This window comes from Protopterus annectens, chromosome 2.part2, assembly GCF_019279795.1.
Source record: "Protopterus annectens isolate FY-2018-M chromosome 2.part2, PAN1.0, whole genome shotgun sequence".
NCBI classification, from domain to species: Eukaryota; Metazoa; Chordata; order Ceratodontiformes; family Protopteridae; genus Protopterus; species Protopterus annectens.
The window spans coordinates 64,869,665-64,885,048 of NC_056730.1; the positions used below are offsets into that span (position 1 = coordinate 64,869,665).

Genomic DNA, 15,384 nt, shown 5'->3' on the forward strand with positions numbered 1-15,384 from the left:
AACCTTGTTACACCTTATTCTGCAACAAGAACCTTAAGATCTAGTACCCAGAACCACCTAGATGTCATCAAATATAACAATGATGCTGGGAAATATCTCTTTAGCTACTCTGTCTCAAAAGCATGGAATAGCCTACCTAACCACCTGACCTCCAGTACCTCTACCACACAATTTAAAAAGCACCTCAAGGCACAGTTTAGGAATATCTGGTTATGTTCCTGTAACTCCCCAGGATAAAGTATCAAATAACAACTTGCTCCCACCTTAACACTTATATGCCAGCTATTCCTTTCACTATTCTCAGTACTAAACCACTTGTTTTCATATACAGATCCACTAAACCAGATTTTCTACCCATCTAACCAACTAGAAACCTTATTTCAGTCTTACTCTCCAAATAATAAGATTACTAATCAGCTCTGCCTAACTTCTCTAATTAATTCTTGCTCAAATACTCTATTACACTGCTTCTTAGTGACAACTAAACTAGCCACATCATCTCATCTTTGATACTCTCATACCCCTGTTACCTATTCCTTTTCTGTTTGACTATCACAGCTAAACTACCGATATGAGATTAGCACACTATCTAGACCACTAAATACTGTGAAAATGATGACCTGCCAAATCATTAATACTATGCTAGCTACAACACTATGTAAAAAATGTAGTTATCTTCTGGCTACATACTATGTGGTACTATGTTCAAAATATTTGTCTTTATTACTATGTGCTGTACAACATCTACCATGTTTTAACTTGATACCAACAGACAAAATGTTATGCCGATTGTCATATTGTCTGTTTTATTGTCTTTTTTATGTACTTTACCATTTTATTTTATGTACTTTTGCATTTTATGTGTGTTTTTATGTAAACTTTAAACTGGAGCTTTTCTCCCCGGGCCTCTGCTGAAAACAGACCTGTGTCTAGTCAGACTTTCCTGGTAAACAAATGTAAAATAAATATAAATAAACAAATAAACTTGACAGTAAATTGTTTTAAAGGGTATATTAGTCCATGGTTGTGACAAACATCAATAAATAGTAAAATAGTTACAATATGTTAACTGTATCATATCAATTGTTTATGATATTTAGAATTTTTATATATAGGTGAACAGAAATTAAGTCTTATTATGAAAGGTAGTTGATATGGAAGGTGGCCTAATGGTTAAGATGTTTGCCTTACAAGCACAAGGTTCAGGGCTTGACTCTCACAAAGGATAATTGGCTAGGCTTAAAATGGCTTGCAAGGGCAGTTAGCCTAGTACTAATCTATGAACCTATAATCTAATGAGGGATAATGGCAGGTAAAGGACAGCTGCTATACAAAGTAAGTCTAGTCTTTTAAATTCACAAAATGAGTCTGTCTGCAATGGTTCCTGCAGACATGTGATACAGAAGGCTCCACCCCTTTAATACCCCTTTAAAAATGCACAGCTTTGTTACATTTCCTGTTAAAGGGAGATAGCAGTCATCGGTTTAATTGGTTCCAGTCTTTATTACTTTTGATTAAATCAGGTGAATTGTCAAGCTAGCAAGAATGGATGAAAGATCAATGACATGTTTCTATTACATTTTACTGGCTTTGCTGTTTGCCATAAATACATTTACTGCTGCAGGTAAGTGACTGGTTTTCGTCATGTTCTGTTTTTGATTAACTTGTTCTAAATTCATTGCTTAATATTTTCCTAAAGTTATTTAGATAAACATTAATAACATTTCAATATTTTAGCAGGAAATACAGTTCAAATTAACAAAAAAACTACACAAATGGGTTTAATTTGGAGAGAAATTTGGAATTTCTGGTGTTCAGGCAGCAGCTGATTATAGACCATGCACAATGAAAATGTCAGTCACCATTTCATGTGGATAGGCAGAGGATTAGCTGGAGAAGGAATACAAGGTTTTGTGGAAGTCATAGACTGTATGAGCTGGTAATGGATTAAGTGGATGTAACTAATATGTTATTATGTAGATAGGAAAGTACTGCAAATATGTTTTCCCGGACAATATAGATAGTGAGATTACTAGGAATTTTAGGTATCACTGAATTTTAAAAATGCAACATGTACCAACAAAAGATGGTTGTATTTCAATACAACATCAGCTAGTATTGAAAATATTGGGATTTCATTTAAGTAGTAAGGTATGCATACAGTCTAACAGAGCTCTATAATTTAAATAGAAAAGTGCCATATAGTGCTTATCCCAGCTTGTTTTACCAGACTCAGACCTGTATTGTAGACCTTATTTTTGTAACAGTACTAAATCATTTTAGCATAGTTTCACTGCTTTGTTTCAAGTTTGGGTTGTTCATGTAATATATTCCAATTCTTATTTGCGGCATGAACAATGAATTTCGTGGCTATTTAGTTGATGTATCATACAAGAATGAAAAGGAACAAATGTTTATATTAAAAAACAAATGAGGAAATGGTCATAAAACAACTTGCAAATAATGTTACCATGTTGCATGCATGTCATACAGGTTTCAGTGATGATGTTTAATTGCTAAACTAATGTTTAGCTATGGGTTTGTTAACTGAATAATGTACCTGGCTCATTAACCCTTTTCAGCAAAAGATAGATTGAAGATGTGAAACAGATGTTTCCAAAATCTATTCTAGATTTGGCCTTTTTGATTGAATAAAAGAATTAACAAAATTATTTTGTTTCTGCTGTTATCAGGCTGGGTGGTGATAGGTAAAACATGGGAAGTGTTTATCCTAAACCAGAACTGGTTATTCCAGTTCTTGGAATGCTGCAAGACAGTTGCTGCAATTTTAACTGCAAATGTAAAGGAACACAAAGATTAACAAGTGTTAATGGGTAGACTTGCAGGCAGAAATTTATATGCACTCTGCAGATTTATGCAGGGAATATTTTTTTTCTTTCTTGGAAGGAAACCTCGGTACTTGCTCAAATGTAATCTTGTTTCTCCCTGTATGACAGTGTGAGTTTTATATTAAAATCGATTCTAGAACCTCAAAACAATGAGGGACTTCTCATTTTCTGGTATGGTTTAGATTATTGATATCCAGAAAACAGTTTGACATAGATGAGTGAAAGCCAGCATTCACTAATTTAGCATAGTTTGTTTGACATGGCCTATCCTTTGCAGTGCTACAGCATACCAAACAGAAAACCGATGCATTTTAATTAGTAAATCAAACTATGTGTGATGCATGGTGCTACAAATTAATGGGTAGACTTGCAGGCAGGCACTTCTATTTTTGTATTCATTAAGGGGTTACTGTTCCAGAGTACCTCCTTATAAATAAACAAATACCCATATCTTCTGTCCCACATGCATCAATATATAGAAATTGTCGCCCTCATGTGAGGAGGAGAATGATGCCAAACCTCCACTTTTGTGAGCTTTGCTGTCTTTAAGATTTAAATGTGAGGGTTCATCAGACAGCAGCCCCATGATTATCTTTTCATGTCTGTTTTTCATGAATGCACAGCATAAAAGTGTGTTGTCAAGTTGTACATCTTTCCATATTTGCAGGAACGATTGGATGTATAATTTGCTTGAATATAAATTAGATGCTCACTACTGTGAAATGCTCATTACAAATAAATGTTTTGACAGAGGTTAATGTTGGGCATGACTGTTGAGGCATATAGTCATTAATCAGTGTGTGTCATTGAGGTGGAGTTGAGGTCATTGTTGATCAAATACAGTAGTACTATACATGTCAGGACAATGTTCTTGGTGTGTGTGTGTGTGTGTGCGTGTGTGTGTGTGTGTGTGTGTGTGTGTGTGTGTGTGTTTTATTGCTTTTGCAAAATAATCATTAGTTTTTTAAGGTGAATGTTAAGACTTCAACTACTAATTCATGGTCAGGATGTGAGTAGCAAATATCATCCCTTCACATTAATAATCATGATCTTAAAGTGCCTCCACTTAAGGGAGCCTGCAGGTAAGCCTGCAAATAATACTAACTGGAAAAAAAGAAGAAAGTTCCTTGTTTTCCACTGTTTTCAGTATTTATTTGTCTATCTATCTATCTATATATCTGTCTGGAGGAAGCCCTGGAGAGGTGGAGATATGCTCTAGAGAGAAGAGGAATGAAGGTCAGCAGGGCTAAGACAGAATATGTATGTGTGAATGAGAGAGAGGATAGAGGAATGGTGAGGATGCAGGGAGTAGAGGTGGTGACGGAGGATGAGTTTAAATACTTGGGATCAACAGTTCAGAGTAATGGTGATTATGGAAGAGAGGTGAAGAAGAGAGTACAGGCAGGATAGAGTGGGTGGAGAAGAGTGTTAGGAGTGATTTGTGACAGACGGGTACCAGTAAGAGTGAAAGGGAAGGTCTACAAGAGGGTAGTGAGACCAGTTATGTTATATGGGTTGGAGACAGTGGCACTGACAAAAAGGCAGGAGTCAGAGCTTGACGTGGCAGAGTTGAAGATGTTAAGATTTGCTCCGGGTGTGACGAGGATGGACAGGATTATGAATAAGTATATTAGAGGGTCATACCAGGTTGGAAGGTTTGGAGACAAAGCCAGAGAGGCAAGATTAAGTTGGTTTGGACATGTGCTGAGGAGGGATGCAGAGTATATTGGGAAAAAGCTGCTAAGGATGAAGCTGCCAGGTAAGAGGAAAAGAGGAAGGCCTAAGATAAGGTTTATGGATGTGGTGAGACAGGACATGCAGGTGGTTGGTGTGACCGAGCAAGATGCAGAGGACAGGAAGAAATGGAAACAGTTGATCTGCTGTGGCTACCCCTAATGGGAGCAGCCAAAAGAAGAAGAAGATCTATATATGTCTTATCTATTTATTTTTGACAGTTCTAGACAAAGACCAACTGTCAATCTTCTCTTGCTCCACCCACCACCCATGCAGCTATAGTCAGGGTAGTCGTATTCTCAACAATGAACTATTTTGTCTGTTTAAATTTCACATTTACTAGCTTATGAATGATTATTGAGTGTTCTGTGGTACATTTTACTGTAGAAAAGTTCATTTTCCATTTTGTAATTAACTGCTTGTTTTGCAGGAGTATACCATTTTACCAATATAGAATTTTGGCATAAAATTTTCAGAGTAGTCACTCCAGGCGGTAGAAAACTATAATAGAGATAATTCAGGGTGGCCATTCTGGGTCCACAGTTCCAGGGGAGCTTTTGGCCAGCCAACAGATTATTTCAAATTAAAAAAAAAAACTGGTTATATTCAATGATGCTAGTTAATTTTACTTAGCTTCTGTGCAGAATATATCAACATTTAAAATCATTTTAGTATAAAGAAAATCATTAAATGATAGGCAATTTGAAAATCTGTTTACAGAGTCTGCATGTCCTCCCTGTGTTTGCATGGGTTTCCCCCCTGGTGTTCTGGTTTCCCCAACATTCCAACGACAAGCAGTAAATGGATTGGACCCTCTAAACTGACCATAGGTGTAAGTCTGCAGGCAAGTGTGTGGTGTGGAAGAACTACCATAGCAGGACTAGCCACCTAGCAGTGTAAATCTTGGCTTTAGATGATTGTCACTGTTGAAGTGACACCCCAACCCCATGTGCAAAATGGGAAAAAGGGCTTGTTGATGTATGGTTGGATTTCTAAGTAAAGAAGTATTTCTTTACTTCAAAATAAGCAAATAATCAAATAACTATATGACTACCAACAATCTTGTTCTGGGTACCACAACTTACTGGTTTAGGACTGCTGTAGAGAGGATCAGAAATAGCATTGCCCAAAGAGTAAGGGACAAGATATCTTAAAACAGATTATGTTCCCTACCTTTTTGTAGCTCTAAGTTCTTCCAGCTATCAGCTCTTTCATAGTCTAATCAGCCACATATTTTTTGGGAGTGGGGATGGAGTGTAACTATCAGAATCTATGTATTATGTTTTTATTTATTCCTTGTTGATTTGGTTAGTCGACTAGGCCAGTGGTCTCTTTACATGGGTGACACTTTGTTGTATTTATGCAGATTAGGGGAAATTTGAGCAGGGTGCAGGAATTTTTGCATCCACCTGAGCCATTAGCAATTCACTTACATGGGGTATCAGTTTAACATCTCATCTAAAGGACAGGTACAACAAAGAATCAAGCTAGTAAGTGAAATAAAAAGGTAAAAAGGATATGTGTCCACCTAACATCAGCAAATTGCAGACGTATAATGAAGCAGCTACTATAGGTCTTTTATAAAAAAGAAAATAAATGCAGACTATTATTACTTTTATCGGGGTGAGTTCAGTGAAAGATGCCAGACTCTCCAGTGAGGTGTTTCTTTCTTTCTTTCTTTTTTCTTTGTTTATTAATCAGCTATATGGATTTATCATTACTGGATCCTTTTCAGCCACAATAAAATTACAAACATCGGTAAAATGCATAGACATTTGTATGCATATAGGGCTATATTGTAGCAGTCACAATGTAAGTTTGTACTATTATAAATTGGGTCAGATTAGCAGCAGTAGCATTGTTGCCTCACAGCAAGAGGTTCTCCTGTTCGATTCTCAGCTGGAGTGCCTTCTGTGTGGAGTTTGCATGTCCTCCCCGTGGTCGAGTGGCATTCAAAAGACATGCGTAAATGGGCGTGCCTTCACTGAAGGTTGGGTGTCGGGCTGGCAACTTGACACCATAAAAATCTACTGCCAATCATTAGTGGACCGGAGTTCCACTGTGGCGACCCCTAACCGGGAAAAGCCGAAAAGACAAAACATACATGTTAGTTGTTGCAATAAGACAATAAGTTAAATATATTACACATTGATTTGGAAAACATTAGCTTAGTTATAAACACACATGCTAAATAATCAGGACATCACCTGAAATATACAAGGTAGATAAATCAATTCATTCACAAAGGCAAGAAACAAAAGATGGCAAGCACATAGTCCTGTGGAACACACAGAGTAAGTGGCAGTCTGGGGGCTAGATACTACCCATCTTCTGTGCACATGGTAATCGAATTAGAATAGTGAACCCTCCTAAAGTTTTCAAGTTTTGGGGATATTTTATCAAGTTCTGAAACTCCAGCAATGAAGATGCTCCTTGTTACAGTTCATAAAGCATATGGAACTTGCTTGTCATTTAACAAGTGGTGTTTGTGGATGCTTAAATGCTTTTATTACTACAGGCAAGTGATACTGCAGGGACTGATTGGGGGTTATATGGTTATTATACTAAAGTAGCCATCATGTTGGCTAGCTGTCTGTGCCCAGAATGTTTGGCAGACTTGGAAGGTAAAGCTGACTTGGATAGTATGAGATGTTTTATTACTCTTTCTACTAGCTGTTTGTGCCCAGAGCTCTTGGCAGACTTGGAAGGTAAAGCTGACTTGGATAATATGAGATGTGTTATTGTGTTATTACTCTTTTTTGTCTTCATGCTGGTCTGTAAAGTATTGTCAGTTGTTATGTAATGACATGATCTTGGCATGATTCCTGAATTTTTTTTAAGAAAAAAAGAGGCAGTTTAGGTTTGGTGAACATGATGCTACAATTTGCATCTATGTGACATTTGCATGTCAGTTTTGGGGGTGATTCAGGTTAAGGATCTATTTCCTTTTTCTTATGGGGGTTATGTTGTTGAAGGCCAGCAAAATGTGGAGCTGAAATATTCAGGGAAGGAACGAGTAGGTCAGTCCCAAGTCATGGTGATAAGTACAAATACTAACTGGTTTGGGAAAAGAATTAGGGTCTGTCTTACCAAATGAACCAAATGCAACTGCTTAAAGGATCCCAGCTAAGATGCATGACCGTAGGTAAGCTGTTTTATAAACTAACTATAACTCTATTCTGCAGTAACACAGAATAAACCTAATATGTTATCTCCTAAACAGTGCAAATAGTACTCAAATAATTAAGCAAATTATAACATTTTACAGATGTATTTCCTGTAGAACGACAGACACTCATATAGCTGTCCCTTGCTGCTGAAAATATTTTAAGTGACAAGTATCCATCAACTATATCATAAGCAAGACCAGTTTCCTACCATATGAGCTTATGCTTCATTGTGATAATATAATTTGTCTTTAGAACTTTAAACCACAAAGCTTAGTAGGCAAACCTCTTTCCAGAGGAAGCCATCTCACGAAGTAAATGTGTTCAGACCAATACATATTTCATCCATGTATGGTGGGGGGGGGGGGGTCACTGTTAAGACTAGCCTCTTTCCCAAGACCCCTGGGCATGACAAGTAATGTTCTATAGAAAATATCTGCTTTACATCCTTTGCTGCTCAGTTTATTCTATAAATGATCATCCAAGGATATTTCAACTTTCTGTATGCTACACCTGGAACTTTGGAAAATGTCTTCTGTGCTGTTGTTGCCCTGAATCTTTAAAAATACTCAAAGATTCTATTATTTTCATTGTGGCTCTTGTAGATCATTGTGTATACTGAACCTAGTCAACCACTGTATCTAGATACCATGTGCATGTAAGTACTGAACACGTGCGAGAACAGTGCCATTTTGTACAGTCAGCCAGAGTGAATGCAGGCAATAATGAAGATGCACATGCAAGTGTGTTTAAAGTAATGTGTGAATCAGTTAGCTTAAATATGTGTTCCAGTTTCAGTTCCTGATGTGTTTATGTACAATAAATATCTTGAATCCATACCCCACCTCATCGTCTCTTTTGAATGCACAAGACAAGTGACAGTTCTGAATTCAAAACCTATTGATTTTCTTGTAAAACTTGTCAGCTATTTCAAATTACTGTTTAATATGCAGTTTGTCTCTGTATCCGTGCATTTGCAGAAGTTTGTTTTCAGCAGTATGTAGTTCTAGTGTGTGTCATGATGTATGTATGTATGCAAACTGACAAATGGGGTAGTTGCAAAGTTTGTTTTAGCTACAACTTTACCTTTCATGCAGAAACAAAAACTAACATTCACAGAGAGAAAAGCAGAATAATGACACTGAATATATGTCACAGAACACATGAGCAAGGACATGTGAAATGGATATGGCCTTGCCTTTTACGTACATCTGATGTAAAGCCCAAGGTATACCTATGGAAAATTAAACAAAAAGTTAATAGTAGACAAGGCATCTAGTGCAAGCTAATAACACTGACTTTTGTCAATTTTCTTCTGTACTGCAATATTAAATTTTAAAGGTCCTATCATTCTATAGTTATGGAGGACATGTGTCCCTTCCACGTTGTCTTTTCTTTGTGTTAGTCAATTCAGATCCTGAAGTGACTCTAGAGGTATCATGGTTGAAAAATGTAACGGACAAAAAATAAATAAAATAAAATAAAAGATGCTTAACCCGTACATTTCTCAGAGCATTTACACTTAGTAGAAGATGAATAGGTTTACATCATCCTGTAGTTTCTGCTTCATTACGCCAAACCTTGGTACTAAGCGCTCTGTGTTTTGAGTCAAAACTGTTGGTGCTTCACTACTTTACTACTTTACGATTCTCTGTAGTGATAGATGCATGACGATGTTGTTTTACCCACTCTGCCTTATTTAGGAAGGTCAAAAGCTACATCCTTTTTTTTACTACTAAACTGCAGAGTCACAGTCCATTACACTAGCAAGGACAATGTCTTCCCCACATTCTTGGAATACTTCTCCTATGTATCTTTCAATTTTGACTTGATAAGGACTCAACTTGCCAAGTTCCACTTTTCAGAAATTCAACTCTAAAGAAAAATAACTAACAAAATAAATAACTAGAATAGAATACAGTGCAATACAATACAATACAGCATTTTTACACAGAGAATGGCAAGACCCCCCTGCCGATATATCAGGGGGGGAATAAGTTCCTCCAGGCTTACACAGACTAACACCATGACCAAACAAACACAAAGAAAAGTGAAAAAGGCCATGCACAGTGGTATTGCTGCTGGTACAAAAATATAAATCACACCAACTGTGATTTTCTGCATGGGTCAGGGATCAGGGAGTAGAAGATGCTAGAGGTTAGACTGAAGAGCTGAACTAGCATCCATTTAGCACTCATTGACTAGAAGGTTAATGTGTTGGGCTGGTCCTAAGAAATAACTTAAGAAAGAGTTTAGGTGCCTGGAAAACCTTCTGCCCATTGGTTCTTTTCTCTTTTACTGCCAGGTGACTTTTCGCTGAGAAATTTTAATCTAATTAGGAAATATTAGTCTGAAACTCAGTAAACCAAAGTTTATTTGTCCAAATGCATGTACAAGAAACTTTTAGATGCTTCAGTAGGGGCAAAATAAAACAGCTTAATGCTCTATGCTGTCAATTGCCACCAGGAACATTAATCAGCACGGCTTCACCACAATTCATTTTGTAGTTTTTCAGGAGATGCATTTTTTTTTGCTTTGTCAGCAATTATGCAAGGTAGGTTGTCACTTATTGGTATATGTAGAAATCACTGCTGAAGGGTACAGTACTTGAGGAGTATATGACGTTTCACAAGTCCAGTATGCTTATTAAGTATGACACTGTCTACGAGCTTAAGGAAGACTGACAATTAAACTGTTTTTTTTTTTTTTTGTTTTTTTTTTTTTTTTTGTTTGCATAACAGGGGTAAACATTTAGTGCTTAGTAATGAATGTGTCTTAATATGTTTGTGATGCATGAACTTGCTGCCATTGTTATAAGATGAACAAATGGCAGAGACCACTAGCAGGTTTGCCACATATATCTTTTTGGCTGTCTCTTGTGGTTCATTAGATATAAAAACATGGACAAGCTTAATAGCAGCATTTTCAAAACACACAGGAATTAATGTGTTCATTGTTGAAATAAAAAAGCATTACTATTTATGCATGCATTTATCTATTTGTTTGTGTATGTTCTTATTAAAAAAATTCATTTGCTCAGTTACTGAGTTTATTAAACAAGAAGCCTTAAACCAACTGCAGCATTGAAATTCTTCATTACTGAAGAAATTAACACATACATCTTTTTATCTTTTGGATTGCTGACAGATGATCTTTATCTATAAATCCATGTATTTCATTAACTCAGTGTTTGTCCCAATTTAGTACATATTTATATGTTTTTTCATGCGAGGAATGATAGAACACATTTTCAGTTGTTAATCTGAACCATGTTTGTTTTTGCTAAGAAAATGGTGATCATACAAAATGCCAAAAGGAAGCAAACATGCTGTCAATGCCTGGAGCCTTCATACCACAGTGTGATGAGATGGGGAATTATCTTCCAATGCAGTGTGATGGTAACACTGGATACTGCTGGTGTGTGAACAAGGATGGAGAAAAAATTGTAGGGAGTAAACGTCTTGGAGAAGTAAACTGCAAAGGTAAGGCTTTGTATTTGTGTGCTAATGAAACATTTAAGAATAAACCCACCATTGTTTTGTTAAAAAATTGGTAGTGCAGAACTGGCTATGGATGTGAATTTTTATACAGTTATGAAGCCCTTCTTTTCCAATTATTTATACATAAACAACTTCATGAGGGTCTTGGCAAATGAATGTGGTGAAATTCTCCTCTTAGGTAAAAAAAAAAATGCTTCTTTACACTAAGTACTGATTCAATTATTTTTTTGTTACTTGAGATTTAACCTCAAAAATCATTTCAGGTAAATTAAGTTCCATGATTGTTATGGTTGGAGTTACCTTAAGATTATGGTTTAATGATTATGGTTTCCTCAACCATGAAGAGTTGTAAACACTTACTGATTTTTTTGTTGGTGATGCCAAGGGCTTGAATGAATGTATTTTTTCAGGACATAAAACATGCTAGATACAATAGTTTAATCATTCATATTGCTTACCTCTATCTTATCTATCAGCTGTGGAGAATCGCACCTCTAGCATTCTAAATATATGCCGAGACTCCTGAGCCTTTTTGGAAAAATGATGCAAAATGTATTAGCAAAAAGATGAAAATATCCTGTACACAGCAAATGATATTAAAATTATACAACGGTGGTTCATTACTATTCAAAAACGTGTAGTCTAGCAGCTTGCAGTTTTACATCACTTGGTTTTGATGACATTAGTATAAATATGGAATTATTACATAGCTTCATAATGACTGCTAAACAACTGGCAGCATCTATGATACAATCCATGCTACAATGACAATGCCGCTTTACTTTTGTGTCATTAGACAGATTGCTCTAGACAATTCTCCTCAAAATATATCTTACTCAGTGTACCAGTTTTAAGCAGCAGTTAATACATTCACTGTATTGTAGTACGGTTTAGGCAGGCCATCTTAGTGTCATTCTGTTTCTCTCCTCTTTTACTTTAACTATCTTGAACTGGTAAAGCTCCATCTCCCTTAAGTTAGTCAACCAGTGTCCTGTTTACGTTGCCATTTTGGGTTTCACACAATGCCTTTTAATCTCTCCATCAGGTTCCAGTAAAGCAGAGTGCTCAATGTCTTATTGAAGTCTATAATGCTGCATCCTTCATCAACTCAGCTGTCCCAAGCCTTTTTCTCTTGTACACTGTCACTTCTTTGTATGTTAACTGTTATCACATGTATTGCTTCTGGGGATATTTTTACACACACACACACACACACACACACACACACACACACACACACACACACACACACACACACACACACACACACACACACAGCCATAGCAGATGTATATCTGGGCCACAAAAAGTGTACTGATTTTTCTGGTGGATACCAGAGAATCATATAAAATATCATTCTGGGATGCAGGGGCTACTTGCAGGGTTATATCACCCATGGAAGTACCTGGCAGTCCCCCACTATGCTCACTGCATGTCCTCCCAGAAGAATGCACACTGGACATGTATGGGGAGTTCTCTAAAGAGAAAACGCTGGTCATCAGAGGGGTGATGGCATCACTCTTGGTTCATTCAACCTCGGGCCTTAAGGGAATGGCTGACCATATAGTCCTTTCCCCAGAAGGAATGAATAAGCAAATTGAATAGTTTGTTGGCAAAGTCTGATGTTGAGCAGGACACAAGAGGAAAAACAAATGTTTTTTTTTAAATTCACTTTTCTCAATAGTAATGAAAACTAAAATGATAACTTCTGATTTCTTATCACTGTTTCTCTGTGACTTGTTTCCTTCTGCTTGTGACATATTCACATGCCATTTTGACAGGTAATTGGTGTCTGTGCACACAATAACATGTCCATGCTTCTTTTCTTCAATTCAATGCTGCCTAGGTCACCTTATCTCATTCTAAATAAGTCTTACTCTGTCTAAGTCCTGAGACTGCTTTCGTTCTAATGTGGCCTCTTCTGTTTCCTTTACCTGCTTTCAGTAGGTCTTAAAAGAACTTAAGCAAAACCACACATATAATAATAATTTAAAAAGTCTTTTGTAAAATAGTGGTCAAACCATTGGCTGAGCACAAAGCAGGTGATCAGGTTTCCAAGCAGCATGCTCAGTAAAATAAGAAACAACTGGGAAGGGTATATTTCAGTAGCTGATAGCCATCACCGAGATGGTGGAAGAATATATTTTTTGCACAAAAGGAGTATCCCTTAGTGAGGAGATTTTTTGTTTGAGTTTTCTTTGTAGAGAGGTAGAAAGGTATTTTCAGCAATAACTTTAATTATAACTGTATATCTCTGCTATAATAGTGAAACAAATGAAGACACTCAAATTGGAGAAGGATGAGTAAAACAATTTTAAGAAACACATAGACATTTTAATGCAAAATTTACCTTGACATTTTCAGTATATGTTGATTTCAATTTTACAAATAAAATCCTACTAAGCTTGTTATATTTTCTGAATAAAATGCTTGTGTTTTCTTTTAAAGGACATTTTGGAAAGACAAAGTGTCAGCATAAAGCATCACGCATACCATCTGGGGGACAAAAGGTATACAAGCCACAGTGTGATGAGATGGGGAACTATCTACCAATGCAATGTCATCCAAGAACTGGTGACTGTTGGTGTGTGGACAACAGTGGCTCAAAGACTGCAGAAAAAGAACCACAGGAGAAAGAAACCTGCAGAAGTAAGAACAGCCATAATTTCTGTAACATTGACTAATAAATATTTTATGCAGTGATATTATTCCATTGTCTTGGTCATAGGAAGAAAATCCCATATTGTCCAGCATTTAATGTCCAGTTATATTGTTTGTCTGCCTATTAAACTAACCTACAGATAATTTATAGTGCCCATAAATATATCAGTTTATAAGACTGGATAATAGTTGTATCTCTCTGCATTACTATCTGTGAGAACATGTTTATTTCACATATTGGCCAGGGTCCAGATGTTGAATGTTTTTTTAGACTGCGTAAACCTTACTGTATGCTAGGCTTGTCACTTGTATCCCTTCCTACAGCACCACTGAATGCTGTACTCATCAGACACTAGATGATTGATCTGAGTAGTCATAAAACATGGTGGAACTGAATTTTTTGTGTGCAGCTTACAGCCCTGGGATGCATGACCCTGTGGCAATTGTCAGTCACAAAGACAGTGGCAGTTTGTAGGTGCCCTAAATCACAGGCATATACTAAAGCTGTTCTAGCCCATGGGCATTGATATTTGGGAAATTTGTGGCATGAATGGGTAAAACAGGCTCTAGGGCCGTTAACCTAGTTACCTCCTATGATCCCATGTCCATGCAATAAGGCCACATGTGTCTCTGATACACGTGCCTCATTAGTACCGCTGTCTGCACCCTCCTAGTTTGCCTGTAAGCACCCTTGCCTTCACAAGAGTATCAAACAGTGCAAAAAACTGGCGACTTCATCCTGGGAGAAGAATAATTTATTGTGGCTGTATTTTTATTAATTGTAATACTTCTGTCATTTTTCTTTTTAGAAGAACTGTAACATCTGAAATTCTGTCCTGTGAGAACCAACAGAAGAAACATGATACAAGGAATGAATATCTGCTATGTAAGAAGAGGGTTGTGAATACTAACCTTTGCAGTGAAGCTTCATACATTTAAATGCTTTCTTTTTAGTATAATGAAATAAAAATAATATGTAGCTTTAGAATGTAGATTGTTTTTAGTCCCATTTCTGAATGCATAAAAATATTTGCAAACATTTGTGATTTCTGTCTTTAGTGCAAATTAATACAAATTCATAACTAATACATCATGAAAAATTGTGCTTAGTACCCTGTAAGTTCTAAAATAATTGTTACAGCACCATTTCTTTTTTGTGTAAAAGAACCTCTGTGTTCATGTGAGTACATAAGATGATTCTCCTGTTTAGAATGGGAGACATGTAGTTTATTATCTTGCATGTGTTAGTGTTTAAATAAATAAGAAATCAGCAAATCAGTGGAGTACTTTTCCTTAAGCAGATTGGGTGTGGTGTTTCTTTACATCTTATGTTCTACAAAACTGACAGTGGCTTAAAGATACATGCTGTAAATAGTATTCTGCTAGATGCTAAATGTATACGGTACACAAATTTATAACCTTAAAGGGAAAAGGTGTTTCATGAACCTGATAGTTTTATTTAGATAAATATGG

General features: G+C 36.5%; 1 protein-coding gene across 1 annotated transcript; it reads left to right on the top strand.

Annotated features, from left to right (window-relative positions):
* The first annotated feature begins 1,545 nt into the window (after positions 1-1,545).
* Positions 1,546-14,802, top strand: LOC122795922 (saxiphilin-like). Its single transcript, XM_044064405.1, has 4 exons — positions 1,546-1,624; positions 11,038-11,232; positions 13,699-13,899; positions 14,721-14,802. The coding sequence occupies exons 1-4, from the start codon at positions 1,546-1,548 to the stop codon at positions 14,729-14,731; spliced, it is 486 nt and encodes a 161-aa protein (XP_043920340.1). The 3' UTR covers positions 14,732-14,802.
* Positions 14,803-15,384: the final 582 nt, after the last annotated feature.